We start from the raw sequence: 16760 nt of genomic DNA, 5'->3' as shown, positions 1-16760 counted from the left end.
TTGTTTATCGGGTATGCAGTACCCGTCGGGTATCTGTTACCCGACCGATACCCGACGGGTACGGGGATGGGCAAGAATCTATACCCGAGACAGTTAATGGGGATGGGGACGGGATGAATTCTCCGTAGCGGGGAAGAGAACGTTCCGGCGATACCCGACGGGTATATACCCGTTGCCATCCTTAGCCGAGACCATGGGGGACCAAACCGTACTGTATGAATAAATAATCACTACCGGATACATGAGCTTTGCCGAGTGCCACGGACACTCGGCGAAGCCCCAAAAACACTCGGCAAAGGGTTTGTCGAGTGTTACACTCGGCAAACAACACTCGGCAAACCCTTTAACGGCAAACGCTAGTTTATCGAGTGTTTTTTGTCGGACACTCGGCGAAGACTTTGCCGAGTGCCCAAAATACACTCGGTAAACATTTTTTTCAAAAAAAAAACCACCACCGGACGCTCTCCGCCGGCCAAAAAAAAATAAAAATAAAAAAGCCACCACCGGCCGGTCTCCGCCGGACGCTGTCAGTCTCCTCAGCGGCGCCCTTCCCCTACGCCGCGGCCCAGCTTCATGCCCTCCGTCTCGCCTTCGCTCCCCGGCTTCACGGCCGCCGCCACGAGCCACCACCACCACGCCACCACCCGCCACGCCCGAGCTGCCACCACCGGCCGCCACCGCCGCCCACCACCACCACGACACCACTGCCCACCACCACCACGCCACCACCGTCCACCATCACCACGCCGGATCCGGGGAAGAGAGGAGGGGGCGGCCGCGCCGGATCCAGGGAAGAGAGGGAGAGGAGGGGGCGGCCGTGCCGGATCCGGGGAAGCGCCGGGGAAGAGAGGGAGAGGAGGGGGAGGCCGCCGGATCCGGGGAAGAGAGGGAGAGGAGGGGGCGGCCGCGCCGGATCCAGGGAAGAGAGGGAGAGGAGGGGGCGGCCGTGCCGGATCCGGGGAAGCGCCAGGGAAGAGAGGGAGAGGAGGGGGAGGCCGCCGGATCCGGGGAAGAGAGGGAGAGGAGGGGGCGGCCTCGCCGGATCCGGGGAAGAGATGGAGAGGAGGGGGCGACCGCGCCAGATCCGGGGAAGCGTCGGGGAAGAGAGGGGGAGGCCGCCGGATCCAGGGAAGAGAGGGAGAGGAGGGGGCGGTCGCCGCCGGGGAAGAGAAGGAGAGGAGGGGGAGGGGCGTCGACGGGGAGGGGCGAGGGCGCTGAGGGCCGGGGAAGAAAAGGGAGGGGCGCTAGGGGCCGGATGCGTGCTACCCGAGAAAGAAGGGGAGGGGGCGTTGGGGGCAGGTGCAGAGGAAGGAGGGTGGAGCGCTGGGTGTGTTAAAGAAGATATTTTATTTCTTTGCCTAGTGTTCTAGATCTGAACACTCGGCAAAGTTTTTTTTTTATTTTTTTTCTTCTCCTTTTCCAGAAAAAAGATTTTATTTCTTTGCCGAGTGTTTTTTTTTACACTCGGCAAACATTATCTTTGCCGAGAGTTTTTTTTACACTCGGCAAACCCCCTCTTTGTTGAGTGTTTTTTTTTTGCCGAGTGTTTTTTTTTCACACTCGGTAAAGAACTTGTTCGTCGAGTGTCTAAGGAAATACACTCGACAAACATAAAAACACTCGACAAAGTTGAGGATTCCGGTAGTGAATAATTAGCACCCAGCTTTTGTGGAGTACACGTGCAAGCGTTCCTAAATTAAACAAGTAAACAAATCGCTAATCCAACTTCCAGACCAACAACTTCCAGACATCTACAATTGATCATTGAGCTTATGGACCCGATATGCCGCGGGCAGTACGTACGCTAAGCTGGCGCCATTGTTTCGTACCAACATTCACAGCCGCACTCGTGAATTGTGATCCTCGCGAGCCGAGCACGGAGGCGCCACCTGAAGGCTCCGTTCCGTGGACCACCCGCCAGTGCCACCACTTGTCCATTGCTGCCTGCCTGCCTTCTCCTCTCTGGCCTTCACCCGCACCTGCACCTGCAACATCAACTGCAACGATGAGATATGGCCGGTGGGGGTCGTTTTCAAGGGGGCTCCCCCACCAGAAGATATGGCATAACCCCCTCGTACTCCTAGAGTTGTGTTAGCAACCGGACTAGATTGCTCACATATAACTGGATTCAAGCAAGTAGGATACAAGATTTCAGGAGAACTAGTACAGAAAGGAAATCGGAGCAGCGAAGGAACGAAGAACCAGTACAGAAAGGTAGACTTGGAAAGGAAGAACAACAGTAAACTAAGAAAAAGGTATTCTGTTCTGATAAATTGTTTGATGTCCTGTTTCTGGCCTACTCGTTCCCTTATATAGCCAGAAGCCTCCAAGCCACCTGTGCCAGCCTAGCATGGCCCCACATGACAGGCCGTTCCTAACATTCCCCACCGCTTGAAATGCGGCTTGCCCCCAAGCCGTGGGACAAAAACCTTGGAGACCTCATCTTGAGCCGGATTGCAGAGATATCCATTTATACTGCACTTCCTTGAGAGTCAAGAATGTGGTAGCTTCAGCTGAATTTCGCAACAGCACAGCCTCTTGCATGCCACCACTTGCTTGTGTGTCATATGCAATAGATGCCTGCCTCTGTCGTGTTGTTGTGCACTGGGCAGCATCAGGTGGATCTTCCAAAATTGCCAGGCCAATGAAGTAAACTGCTGGAGCACAAGTATTTTCAATGTTCCAATGACGCGGACGAGGTGAATGCAGACCAAGCTGATCAGAAATCTTAGCAACAGTCATAGCATTTGGAAGATCTGGCTTGCTAGCAAACACAAGCAACACAGTGTTACGGGACTCATCCTCATGCAACATTCTGAACTTGAATCCTTTTCCACGGCTTAGCACTGGTAAGACAGTCACATGTCCTCTTGTACAACTTCCCAGATATATGACCTCTTGACAAAAATTCTTGCAGCAGCCTGCCAATTTCAGAACCGCATTGAAATGAACCAGGTGTATAATAATAAGTGCATCAGGACTGAGCAACTGGTGATGCTTCTGAACTGGTAATATTGACAGAAGGAGCACCATAGAGCTGAAAAATCTCATCTCTGCAATTAGTCCCACAAAACTGATGACAAACCCATGAGATAGAGAGGTGTAATCAAACTGTGTAAGCCCCCGATTAATCACGCCAGAGAGTAGCTGCACCAGACACTCGTGGACTGAACATGTACTGCGCCAAGTTGTCAGACAGGTAAAGGATGGCCAAGGTGTAGGTCTGAGTTGAACACCATCTCTCAACATCTCAAGCTGATGAGGTGGTGGCCACGGAGGCCTGTACTGCACAGCAACCCAGCCTGCTGCATCTCGCATGAACAATTGAATCGGAGCAACATCCCTCTTGCTAATTTCTGATATCAGTTGATGGTCCTCAAGATTACCAATATCCTCATCACCGAGTATCACAAACTGCACTGGATTCTGAGAGAACTGGGCCTCAAACACCCACTGAACACCATGTGTCTCAGATGCAGAGCATGGCATCGCAACACCAATCAAGTATGCATGGGTGAAGTTGGTGATGTACCTAGTTAGCATTTCGTCCAACACCCAATGAGCGCCCATGGTGGCGTTGATGATGGAGATGAATTGGACGCTGGTGGTGATAGGATCCTTCGCTCTCGTCGAAGCTGCTGCTGTAGACGCCTCTGTGATGTTGCGGACGTGCTGGTCGGTAGCTTGCAGTGCGCGACCATGGGAAAGACTGCAGGCGCAGCGCAACCACGGAGCTCGAACGCACAGTGCTCCAGACGTGCGGCGGTGGTGACGGAGACGAGCACGTCTCGGTCCAACTTGAGTACGAAGGGCTCCGTACCCGCGGCGGAGACGACGGAGACGAGCACGTCTAGGTCGAGCTCGTGCACGTCCGGTGTCTGTGATGCACACGTGCACGAACGGCTTCTCCTCGGGGGCGCACTCGACACGGTTGCCACCGAGTGTCGAACACCTTGAGGGCAGCGTTGGAGGCATCCCAGGGTGCACCATCAGCTGGGGGGCGCCAAGCTCGTAGAGGCGGCAGAGGTCCTGCGCGGCGTTCCGCTCGAACTGGTCGAAGCGCACCAGCGACACGAACGGAGCGATGCGCCAGAGAGGCCTCCAGCGGCGGGAGAGTACCGACGTGCGCGCGGCATCCTTGATGGGAAGGCGGAAGACGATGTTGCCGAGGAGCACGTCGGGAAGGAGGCTGAGGCGGTCGAGGACGTGCAGGGAGACTGTGGTGACGACAGCGCAGGAGTTGGCGCGGTCGAGGTGCTTGGGGATCTCGTCCTCGACGGAAACGCGGTTCTGCACGGGCGGATCGGCCTCGGAGTCGAGCTTGGGGGCGTTGCGCTGCTCGTGGGCACCGACGCGGAGGACCACGGTGGCTTCCCATTGCTCCCGTACGGTCTCGGACACATTAATCCACTCAGACTGATGGACGAAGTACATTTTGAAATACTTCTCGGCACGGGTTTTCCAACGGCGTGGATTGTCACCATCGAACCGAGGAAAGGGAACTTTCGGAAGTTTGCCATTGGGATTATACAAGTAATTGGGATCGGGTGGGTAGTGGTTTGTGCGATTATGATCTGGTGGATGGCCAGGCATGAGAATGGGGTCTGGTGGTGGAAGGGAACCGAAGAAGGTTTGTGGATTTGGGAAACGAGAAACTTCCGGGCAAGGCGGACGAGGCGCAGGAGGACGATAAGTGTACAAGCTCGCGGGGCCATGCGACGAGAACGGCGGGGAAAAAGGATATGGTGACGTACCATTGGCCGGGATGGGGATCCAGGTCGTCGGGACACCGGATCCCGAATCCCGTGGAGTCGATGCAACGTGGGGCCCAACGACGGGCTGATCGCCAGGGAACCCGGCAGAGTGCTGCGCGGCCGCCTGAGTCGGAGAAGCAGCGGACGTTGCTCCATGAGGCAGTCCGTCGAACACCTCGCGTGCGCGGGAGGCCTCGATGCTCTTGAGAGCGCGGCGCACGTCGAAGACGAGGTCCTCCATATCCGGGCGCCAGGCCGCGAGTGAGGCAGTTGTGGCTTCGAGGGAGGCGACCCTGTCGTCGTCGGCGGCCCGAATGTTGACGCGGGGACCTTCGAGATCGGCAAGCCGCTTGGAGAACTCGGCGTCGCGGTCGGCGTAGCTGGCCTCCAGGCTGGCCAACCGCGTGGAGACGGCCAGCGGCTGTGGATCCGCGGGCGCGGCCTCCAAATCCGCGACGCGGCGGGAGAGGTCACCGAGGAATGAGGCGTGGGAGGACTCTAGGACGTCGATGCGGGCGATTGTAGAGGTGGAACGCTCGGTGATGCTCAGCTCCAAGGCGTCGAAGCGCTTGGACTGCTCGTCGAAGCGCAGGGACTGCTCGTCGAACCGAGCATTGAACTTCTTCATCTCGTCGAAGAGCAACTTGAAATTGGGATCCATGGCTCCACGCGAGCGTTGGAGACGGGTATAGTGGGGTGGGAAGAGTGGGAGGGGTTCCAGGATGGAGAGAACGAGTCTCTGATACCAATTGTTAGCAACCGGACTAGATTGCTCACATATAACTGGATTCAAGCAAGTAGGATACAAGATTTCAGGAGAACTAGTACAGAAAGGAAATCGGAGCAGCGAAGGAACGAAGAACCAGTACAGAAAGGTAGACTTGGAAAGGAAGAACAACAGTAAACTAAGAAAAAGGTATTCTGTTCTGATAAATTGTTTGATGTCCTGTTTCTGGCCTACTCGTTCCCTTATATAGCCAGAAGCCTCCAAGCCACCTGTGCCAGCCTAGCATGGCCCCACATGACAGGCCGTTCCTAACAAGTTGCCGACCCACTCACGGGCTAACTGCATGCAAGTTTACCATTGGTCAACCTCCAGATCATCCTTCTCCAGCTTCTCCAGCATATATATAATGCTTTCAGTCACGTCTAGCACCTACTCCTAACTCCACATTCTGAGGAAAGATAGCATCAATGGCCAAATGACAACAGGTTTATGGAGTTCGGCAAAGTTAACCTATGCCGACCAAGATGCGAGACCCACCAATTTGGTGTGCACTGTGCAGTAAACTGAGGCACATCATCAGCTAAGGGTCCCTATTTGCCTATTGGGCCTTTAAAGTCCACCACTTGCTGGCTCTAACTTCCAACGCGGGGCCCTTCAGTACTACATGTGATACATAAGCGATGAGGTTGGCTCAGACAGTAACATGTTTGAAATGCCGTCCACAATGTGATCGTTTTAAAACCACAGAAAATTAAGCATCGCCGTAGCCTTCCTGGCCACAGGAAAAAGAGTGAACGAATCCGCATACCTGTTGGGGAACTTATCGCTGAAATTAAGCCCTCCATTTCATTTATACTGTGCTCCCGAAATATTCATCCACATCGTCTTGTTTTCTGCGGCGCTGTCACCTTTGCAAATTCCGTTTCATCTGCTTGAAGAACCTGTACTTTGAATGGGACCTGTCGGGCATGGAGCCACAGTTACTGATAAACCAACCATGATCGGTGCCCATCCATCGTGGATTGACGTGTGACAGTTCATGTGTCAACAAAGACAGAAGAGTTATATACAAGTTACAACTCGTAGCCAGAACTTTAGCATCGCAAGATATGCAAATATGTGGCTCTTCGAACCTTGTAATTTCTGTCAAACAATGAAAATACTCCCTACCCCCAGAAATATAAGGTGTGTTCTGACTGTCTAAATGCGACCTTTGACCAGAGATTTCTCTTATGGAGTAATACTTTAATCACAATTGTAAGAAAGTACTCTTGAAAATGAATCCAGTGATATCAATTTCATGTCAAATAACTCATATATTCTTATATTAAGTTTTGATCAAACTCGAATTTAGATAGTCAGAATATGCCTTATATTTCTGGACGGAAGAAGGTTGCAGAATAGCAGGAGTTACAACTACTAGAAGCCACTGCGAATATTCATCATATTAAAAATATATCAAATATAATGGTCTTCAAATAGAATCATGATACCATAAAGGGAACATAAAAATTGTACCTTTATGGGCAAACAAACAATTCCAGAATGCTGATAATGGAACAACGTACAGTGTCCTGAGAGCAGATCATATAAGCTACAAAAATAACAAACAAGCAACAGAATTAGATAAGACCAAGCAAAAATACAGAATCTTAAGAGAGAGAAGAGCTCACCGAAAATAACTAGTCAGAATGGAACTGATGCACTTATGATTTGAACATTTTTAACCCCCAACATCTTATTGACTGTTCGGCTGCCATTATAAGCCGGCTTATCAATCATGGTACAGTATTTTTCTCTCCCAACAAATCAGCCGTACAAATCAGCACAAACGGCTTATAGACCAGTTTCGGAAGTAACTTTCACTTTACCTGGAATTAGCAGCAGTTAAACACTAAATAGGTAGTTCATCAACTAACAAGTTGAATCTAAACTACAATCAGCGTCCATTGGGATGTAGCCAGTATGTTCTACGTCACAATGATACAACCCATGTGAGACAGTTCCCAGTGACATTTGAGCATAAATGCAATAACGCTGCCACTAGCCCATTATGAGAGTGAGCTCCCTTCTGAAGGTCTCCAACAAGAAGAAAGAAGCAAGATACATCATACCTATTTGAAAGCTGCAACAAGAAAGGAGATAATAGACACATGCATGCAAGGACCGCCACTTCATAGCTCCCCACCCTCACATGGTCACCTGTGATAATGCAGGGTACATTCCAACAGAAAGACGTTGAAAACACAATACAACACAAGGATAGAGCTAAACTTTGGTCCTGCGATGGTTTCAATTGTCCAGAAAAGCGGCCAGTTTGGGATACCAAAGTACTGAAAAAGTGTAGTACCATCTGTGCAAAATTTATTAAGACTACAGTGTGCACAAAACCGCCTCTGCAAAAGCCTGTCCATGGCCTGATTGCAATCTACTAGTTTATTATACAAGAGTTTTTTTATAAAAAACAGTGTTGAGCAAGTCGATGCAAAGTGCAGTTGAGCTTTCTTGATATGAAATCGTCAAAAAATAATCACAATGAATTCAATAATTCGTATAGTAGACTCAAACAAGTTTGTTATCAAAGTTATTAGGGAAGGGGCAATACAAAGGAATCAACTAGAAATATATCACAAACTAAAAAGAACGAGGAGCAATGGGAATGTTGACATCCCAGGTAGATGATGGACCAATAACGACCTAGATGGAATCCAACCTATTTCAATATATGGAAAACTAAGTCAACTAACCATACAGAGACTTGTATGGTTAGCCTGGTGACTATCACCAGGCCCACGAAAAGTAACAAGCAAATAGCTAATGAATGTCTAATGCCTATCTCTTTCAGAGAGAAAAAAAAAACGCATGCAGTTTCCTAATGATGGAAAAGTGGCAAATTCAGATATTAAATTTACACTTTTATCTGCTAATGCTTCCTAATTATAGATAAGTTCAGAACAACTTTTATTTTCTGGAAAAGGAGTTAAGGAGATTTTTGCATGTATAGTCTGGTTCTAGACTCCAGAGAAGACTTGAACAGAATATGATCTAGGGTTCTAGACAAAGATACACCTTACCTTCTGCCAAAACTAAAATCTTAAGAGAAAAGGTACAGGACATCAAGATTGAAGTTTCAGACCACCGAACTGACAACTAGTAAATAAAAACTGAATAACCAGATGTTAAAAAAAACTGATCAATCTTGCAGAGGATAAACAAAATAAGATGCATTATTATCATTTACAGATTAGCAGCATATCCTACCACCAATATAAACACCACTTACTCATGTCATACACTTAAATACTCTTTTTTGCAGCAACTATAATAATCTGCATGGCATGTGATGTGGGCAGTGAGCATCTTTCAAAAAGTAAGCACTACCCAAGCAGCACAATCATAAGAAAAGTAAATGATAGATTAATTATTTAGTTAGAAAATGTAAATGAACATCAATTAATGTACTGAAAAGGTTTGTTTCCTCTGCCCGTAATCTAGATCTGGGCTCACCTTCACAAGATATCAAGTGGGTACCCTCTGAAGAAAACGGCTGATTCAGCAAGAAATGAAAACAAGGCAGAACTTCAAATAAGATTGTATACCGCTAAAACTTCAGACAGAAATCACAATAATGGAGACACAGTCTGTTCAGTCTCTATGGTCCCAAGAAGACAGGGAACCCAATCAGTGCACTGGCTAAAGGATAAAACCTGGTGGATGTAAATGCTAGACATCAGAGCACGGGAGGATTAGGCCCTATTTGGATCAGCTAAACTTTTTATAAGCTGCAACAGCTGGAGGGAGACAGCTAATAGCTTTGTATAAGCTGAGTGATTGAATAGTTCAAAATGAGTTATAAGCTGGGCAATAAGCTTGGCTGTTTGGATCAGTTAGAGCTTTTTTTAGCAGCTAGCAACTTCTTTTAGTCGATCCAAACATGGGCTTATACGACAAAATATCTAGTTTACAGACCATCAAATCCGCATTAATTAGCTGAGATTACCAAGGGGCTGGATCCTCCATATGCCATTACAACAAATCTTCCTTGAACTCAACAACTAAAAGAATATACCCTGACATGATAATTACATCACAGATTACCTCCAGATGCGACATTAATGGTTCCAGCTATGCTGTTCACATTTGCACAAACATGTGGGCAGCATTAAGATACACCTACTTCAGGAGTTAATTTGGAAACTAAACTAGATAACTGTATTATTTCCTTATGACATTGACACCTTTTTCCATGTTTTGACTATGAAACCTATGATCATTACACTTTCAGGAAGGAAAAAAGGAACAACATTTCAATCTAAGGACAGGATGTACAACAAACCAACAAATTAACACACACCACAGATTGTTCTTGGATGAAGTGGACAAAACCAGTCCATAGGAAGGGTCTGTACACATCAGAGTAAATGGTTGAGAAGAATCTGGGGGTGCTTGCTCCATTCCAAAAGTTTCAACATTACAGAATATCTGGAAATTTTCTTTAGTGGTCCAACTGTAATTTATCAACAACTAGCCAAAAGCACTTCCTAACTTTGCCAACTAGGCTCAGCTAACAGTGTCCCACAACACCATAGGAAACACGCCCTGTTGTTTTCCTCGTAAGGTACAAATATAACCAGCTCTTTGTTTGCTTCCAAGATCTGTTCAGTTTGACCCACAGCGCTGGATGTTCATCACCTGCAGCATATATATATATATATAGAGCCAGCCTCCACACCATCTGCATACAGAGGCAAAGAACAGAAAAGTAAGCATGACTCAAGCTCATTCAAAGTCATGCTTCCAACAATTTACGGATGGAGTTCAAGTTAAGAGGAACAGTGGCAGCTTCACCATTGAGCTCCTGCCATCTCTTGGTGCAACAATAAATCAATCTAACAAGTTGCAGAAGTTCATCATATCTCCCTATGATCCTCGTTATAGGTGAGGTTCTCCCTGCACTGTGCATGTACCTTGTCATGTTGAAATATAACCAAACAGCAGGAGCTGACATGATTTCCTCTGCTTTGTCTTTGTGTCTCTCAGATACTGGGAGTTGTTCCTTATAGTCCTAGTCATTTACTCCGCCTGGATTTGCCCGTTTGAACTAGCATTTTTGAGGGATTTGTCCTCTAAGCTTCTGCTAGTTGAGAACATTGTCAATAGCTTCTTCGCTATTGATATTGTTTTGACATTCTTTGTAGCTTATGTCGACAGCAAAACACATCTTCTTGTGGATGATCGAAAGAAAATTGCAGTAAGGTTTGCACCTGGTTCATAACCGCTTTCTTATCCAAAACTCCACATTGAATTTGGGAAAGGCCATGCATTTCTGTTATGGAACTAACAAGTAATGATCCTCCACAGGTACCTATCAACCTGGTTCATCTTTGATGTATGTTCAACAGCTCCATTTCAGCCAATCAGCCTTCTTTTTAAACACAAGGGGAATGACCTTGCTTTTAAGATACTCAATATGTTGAGGCTATGGCGTCTTCACCGAGTCAGCTCGCTGTTTGCAAGGTTCAACTCCAATCCAGCTTCTCAATATTTTCATGATGAATGACAAATGGCACCAATTTGATCACCTTTCCTTTACCAGACTGGAGAAGGATATAAGGTTCAACTATTTCTGGACCAGGTGCTCAAAACTTATTTCTGTAAGTCTTTCAGAAATTCAGAAACAAAAAAAAGGACTTCCACGTTGTCCATAAAAATTGTCAAGCTTGCAAAGCGTCTACATTTGCTCATTGAAACTTTTGATAATAATGTGAAAAATCTGTGATAATAAAATGCAGGTTACTCTGTTTGCGGTGCATTGTGCGGGATGTTTCAACTATATGATTGCCGACAGATATCCTGATCCAGAGAGAACATGGATAGGTGCTGTTATGCCTACCTTCAGATCAGAGAGCTTATGGACTAGATATGTAACTGCCCTTTACTGGTCGATCACAACACTGACAACAACAGGTTATGGGGACCTACATGCTGAGAACCCAAGAGAGATGCTGTTTGATATCTGCTATATGCTGTTTAATCTGGGCCTGACAGCTTATCTTATTGGTAATATGACCAACCTGGTTGTTCATGGGACCAGACGCACCCAGAATTTTGTATGTTTCTCAACTTATTGGCAAAATCCATTAAATCCTGAACTCAGTTCTTCTGCCTCACTAACAATCATTCAGGGACACAGATTTTAAATATGAAGTGCATGCATAAGGGACAACAGCTTAAGTGTCAAAGTGAGACAACAAATACCATGCCATTATAGGAACAACCTAGCTTCTTTAGTCATGGTGACTTGGTGGGGAAATGAAATGAGCATCTTTATACAGATAATGCTTATTCAACGTGTGTTTATGCAGTTATTCATATGCATTGTCTATCTTCTACCACACCATGGATTAACATTAAGAATTCAAGGGGACAAAACTCTACACACTATGAGATCTACTAAAGTGAGAGGAAATCAGAGACATAGTTTAGCATCAGTGGTTAGTTTAGCTTCAGTTATCCTATACTTCAAAGGTCAAACAGTTTTGACTGGACCATCCTAATAAGTTCTTACACAAACCCCAAGCAGTAGGATTCCAATCAAGAAAATCGGTCAAGGCGATCAATGAATGGAACCCAATTCTTGATAGTCATTGCTTGTATGTGCTGTAAGCCCCAAGTTGTTGTATCCTTTAGTCATTTAAACATTCTTATAACAACAGCACCAACAAAGAAAAATAAAAAAAAATGTCAAAGCAAATGTAAACAGACTAAACCCTTTACAAAAGCAGTTAGCTTACTTGTTCCATATTGATAACTTTGTAAATGATGTAGAGGGACTCAATCCAATCGGCATCGGAATTTGCGGCACGAAATCAGTTGCCCGAGAAGATAAAGCAGCAAATGTTGTCTCACTTCTGCCTACAGTTCAAGACAGAGGGTCTCAACCAGCAAGCTATGCTAAATTGTCTCCCAAAAGGAATTCGGTCAAGCATAGCATACAACTTATTTTTTACAATCATACAACAAGCCTACCTCTTCCATGGAGTATCTAATAATTTCATTGCAGAACTGGTAATGTAATCTATATTTTGGTTACTGTTTCAAAATTGATTATACACTCCACTGTGTTAACAGGTTAAACTTCTTTGGCATCAGGTAATGGAAGTACAGGCTGAGTATTTCCCACCAAAGGAAGACATAATGTTGCAAAATGAGGGGGCAGCAGATATTTACATAATAGTTTCAGGAGTAGTGGTTAGATTTTTTATCTCTGACTATGTTCTGAAAACATATTTGTACAGGTTTGTTCAGCAAGCTAATTACACTTTTCTTGTTGCCTTATCTGTAGAATTTGATAAAAACAATAAATGGTAATGAACAGGTAAAGGTTTCCTCATCTTACATTGCAATCATATCAGATATCACTAAGGTTTCAGCAGATTAATAACAATGATATGTTATCTTAAAGCAGGTGTATGAAAAAGTTGAAGAGGGAGACATGTTCGGAGAGGTTGGTGCTCTGTGTGACATACCCCAGCCATTTACTAGCCGTAACACTACCCTATCACAGCTCTTGAGAATAAGGAAGATAAGACTAACAGAGATCATGCAAGAACACAGGGAAGACAGCAATATTCTAATGAATAATCTATTTCAGGTACAGCTTCATTATTTTAAGGTAGTTAAATATACAGCAGCTAATTTCGGCTAAATTGAAGTTCATAACTTTTTATGTCAATGCACAGAAGCTAAAGCTGCAGGAAAATTTACCAGAATTAAATCAACTAGATAGAAGATTCATGCACAAGTATGAGCTACTCCGTGCTCCTCGAGAAGCATGGTTGTTACCTCAACCTTACCTACAATACACTGAGCACAAATTTGAAGACTTTAGTAAGAAGGTCCCAACCTTTGGTGGAGATCATGGTTCAACAAAACTAGCAGCAGAAACAATCCAGTTGAGGATGCCACAGCAAGGAAGCAGTCATGACCATGGCAACTTTGGGGCGACAGATGGGATGGCAGGCAAAGAAGACAAACGTAATGAGGTTCACATAAACAGCGAGACCAAAAAAGGAACCAAAGAGTTCTGCGTTCAGATAAAATCCGAAGATTGTCATGCAGCAAGCTATTGGCAAACAAGCCATGAAACAGTGAAGCTGGGGTCTTCCCATGATACATTAGATGGCACAACTACGAGAGAAAATCAAGATAGTAATAACATAAAATCATCCAGCAAAAGAGTTACAATTCACGCATATCCTCATAATGCAACAGGTTCTTTAGTACAGAATGGGAAGCTTATCAATCTGCCTGGTTCACTGGATGAGATTTTAGAAATCGGAAGTAAGCAAAAGTTTCAAGATTTTAATTATGATTTGGTTATGGAGCATATTTGATAGTATGCAGATAGGAGATGCACACAGAAATTTATAATAGTTTTTCTAACATTTGCAGGTCAGAAGTTTCCAGGTTTCCACCCTACAAAATTGGTCAGTAGAGACTATGCTGAGATAGATGACATTAGTGTTATTCGAGATGGTGACCACCTATTCCTTCTTCAGATGTAGAACCAGAATAACATCGACCTCACCTAACGTAACAATAAAGGCTTCAAGTCCTCCAATCTGGCAAAATCAGCAGATTGTAAATCGGGATATGCAAGTGAAGTATGAAGAGGAAGACCTTTTTACAAATTGTTCTAGTCATTTCTGACATTATGTAAATATCTATTATTGCACAAGCTGCTTTCTCATGCAAAAGTCATGCCAGAAGCGGTTTCCTGGTTTTTTTTTCTCTATTTGGTAATAAGCTCTAGATAAAACAATTGAATCTCCTCAAAATGAACTTAATAAAGGTGAGACTGTAAAAAACAACAGTAATGGGAATTCAACACTAATGCATTATCATGACATAACAATGAAAGCTTGGGGTTTGGAACTATGAGAAATGCCCTGAGATGAAATATCTAGAAAGGGTTATGTTTCTGCAGCCTGTTAGGGAGGACATCTCATGCCCTACTCTCCCCCCCCCCCCCCCCCCCCCCCCCCCCCTTTTTGTGCACCAATGGAACTTCAAATTTCAAACTAAGCACTTCAAAGAGTTTGGCAATGCAGAGCAGGTGTCTTAGTAATAGCTGGTCTAAGATATTACAAAGGAAAACCAATATTTCTACCTCAATCATAAATGGAATCTCCTCAAAAAACTTATAAACCAATATTCCTACCTGTTCATTTGGGCTGGTTTGGCTTATAAGCTATGGCTGAAAGTACTGTTGGCTGGTTTGGTGTGAGAAAAATATTGTTCGTTGGCTGATAAGTCATGGCTTATAAGCCAAATACGACCAAGCGAACAAGCAGAGGGGGTGGGGGTTACACATTAGTGGTCCCGTTCGCTGGTCTGAAACTTGGCTGAAACTAGCTGGAAAAACGTTGTTCTGGCTGAATTGTTGTGAGAGAAAAACACTGTTCCGGCTGAAAAAACAAGCCGAACAAGCCGAGCATAGGGTAAGCCGAACAAGGCCATGTACACACCAGTACACCACTACATATCATTTTGTCAGGACAATGTAAATCCGTATGAAAATATCCAACAATAACACTGCAATTTAGGGATGAGCACATGAATATGCAGTCACACAGGAGGGTCAATACTCAATACATAAAGGACCTCGGACAGAATTCACACATAAAACGCTTCAGTCATCATTTTGGCTTCAGTTTCCAGTTTTTAGTGTATTTTCCCTATGTTTCAGGAAAAAAATGGTTAGTAGGCTGGAACTACCCCTTGGCGGGAAGAGAGAGGATAAAGCATATCCACTAGTTTTACATACTCAACCATGAGCCCATGACGCCACTCCATACAAAAGGCTAGTGTGTGTGCAGTGCTCCAACAAGCCCAAGTGCCCAACCATTGGCATTTCAATCATATGTAAGCAACGTTTAAAATACAGAAAATTAGCTGGATTCCCACATGAGTTAAACTGTGGGCGGCCGTAAAATCAGTGTGTGAAACGGGACCAAAGACAGAACAGATTAAGCCAGCCGTAGCAGAACAAACCAGCAAGCATATTCAAGCCCAAAATGCCAATGCCTGATCAGACTATAAGTACTAGCCAGGAAAAAAAAAAACTGATAAGACCAATACCGTAACTACCTTGGAATTGCTTCTCCGGAATACGATGCGAATCGTCGCAAAAAAAAAAAAAAAAAAAAGAAAGAAAGAATACGATGCGAATCAAGTGTAGCTGGGACAAAAAAAAACCCTCCAAAAGTTAACAAAAACAGGCCGTAGCAATCAACAAACATGAGTTATCCGAGCGCTCAGCATTTCAACGATTCGAGATGGGTGTACAGCAAATTCGAGCCCGAGGGATGGGAAGAGGCGCGCGTGGTGGTAGGTGACCTCAATTGATGGAAGGGACGACAAGGTCGGCCGGAGCAGCGGCGCGTGGGGTTTCGGATTGGTCGCCGGGAGGGGAGGAAACCAACAACTAAGGGACTCGATATCGCCGCGCCGCCTCTCCTCGCGAATGCGGGCGGGTGTGCACAGCGCTGCAAGGTTTAGATGTTTCAGCGACGCGCACGTGCCTCAAGCCCGCAGCGACGGAGAAGCAGAACGCTGGCCGTCGGGCTGAGCGTGGCCATCGGAGAGAGAGAAAGCAGGCAAGCAATGGATGACAGCGGATTGTTTGTTCTTCCGGAGGAGCGGGCATCCGGGGGATAGATATCAACGGCCCCCCTTCCCAGAATCCCCGCGGGGAATTCACAGCTACGGGATGGTATGAATTCTAGCCTACTGAGATTAAACAGGGCTGAAGTTATCCTTATGCAGGATCACGGGGGCGGGGATGGTATGCAGGTCTCCGTCTCCGCTCCTCGCTCCCCGCGGGGACCCGATTCCAAAGGCTCAATGCCCAATACCCATGATATATAAGTAATGTTGCAACATTAGCTCCTGTCGAAACGATCAACGAAAACGCGAAACGAAAGTTACATTTCATAATCCCGTTATATCACTTAGGGTTTTAAACCAATTTTTATTAAGCGAAAATGCTATAGAATATATATGTGCTACTTAAATAAAGTTTGAAGTGCAAACTTTATAGATGACGATGAAATACCTACGGCCCATGGGATCCCCACGGGGACTAATTCCCCGCGGGGATGGGGATGGGAACAAAGTCTCTCCCGTGACACTTCACGGGGATGAGGATGGGGAATTTTCTTCCCCACGGGGACGAGGATGCTCCCCGACTGGGAATTCCCCGTTGACATTTGGAA

General features: G+C 45.8%; 1 protein-coding gene and 1 long non-coding RNA gene across 2 annotated transcripts; one reads left to right on the top strand and one right to left on the bottom strand.

Annotated features, from left to right (window-relative positions):
• Positions 1-1666: 1666 nt before the first annotated feature.
• LOC136466957 (uncharacterized) lies at positions 1667-9569 on the bottom strand. Its single transcript, XR_010761512.1, has 4 exons — positions 7155-9569; positions 7000-7075; positions 6290-6440; positions 1667-1985 (listed from the first exon to the last, which is right to left on the bottom strand). It is a non-coding gene; the product is annotated as an uncharacterized lncRNA (long non-coding RNA).
• A 191-nt stretch (positions 9570-9760) lies between these two features.
• LOC136466956 (potassium channel KAT1-like) lies at positions 9761-14504 on the top strand. Its single transcript, XM_066465494.1, has 11 exons — positions 9761-10419; positions 10522-10737; positions 10843-10998; positions 11078-11135; positions 11274-11591; positions 12310-12549; positions 12634-12732; positions 12827-12859; positions 12950-13135; positions 13224-13824; positions 13936-14504. Exons 1-11 carry the CDS (start codon positions 10250-10252, stop codon positions 14046-14048), a joined length of 2190 nt encoding a protein of 729 aa, XP_066321591.1. The 5' UTR covers positions 9761-10249; the 3' UTR covers positions 14049-14504.
• The last annotated feature ends 2256 nt before the right edge of the window (positions 14505-16760 follow it).

This window comes from Miscanthus floridulus, chromosome 7, assembly GCF_019320115.1.
Source record: "Miscanthus floridulus cultivar M001 chromosome 7, ASM1932011v1, whole genome shotgun sequence".
Taxonomy (NCBI): domain Eukaryota; kingdom Viridiplantae; phylum Streptophyta; class Magnoliopsida; order Poales; family Poaceae; genus Miscanthus; species Miscanthus floridulus.
This window is presented reverse-complemented; position numbering and strand designations above follow the sequence as displayed.

Coding starts and splice junctions, on each gene's coding strand:
- LOC136466956 (XM_066465494.1), top strand. CDS start 10,250: ATGACTCAAGCTCATTCAAAGTCATGCTTCCAACAATTTACGGATGGA. Junction 11,136..11,273: donor GGTGCTCAAAACTTATTTCT/GTAAGTCTTTCA, acceptor AATAAAATGCAG/GTTACTCTGTTTGCGGTGCA. Junction 12,550..12,633: donor ATAATTTCATTGCAGAACTG/GTAATGTAATCT, acceptor CTTTGGCATCAG/GTAATGGAAGTACAGGCTGA.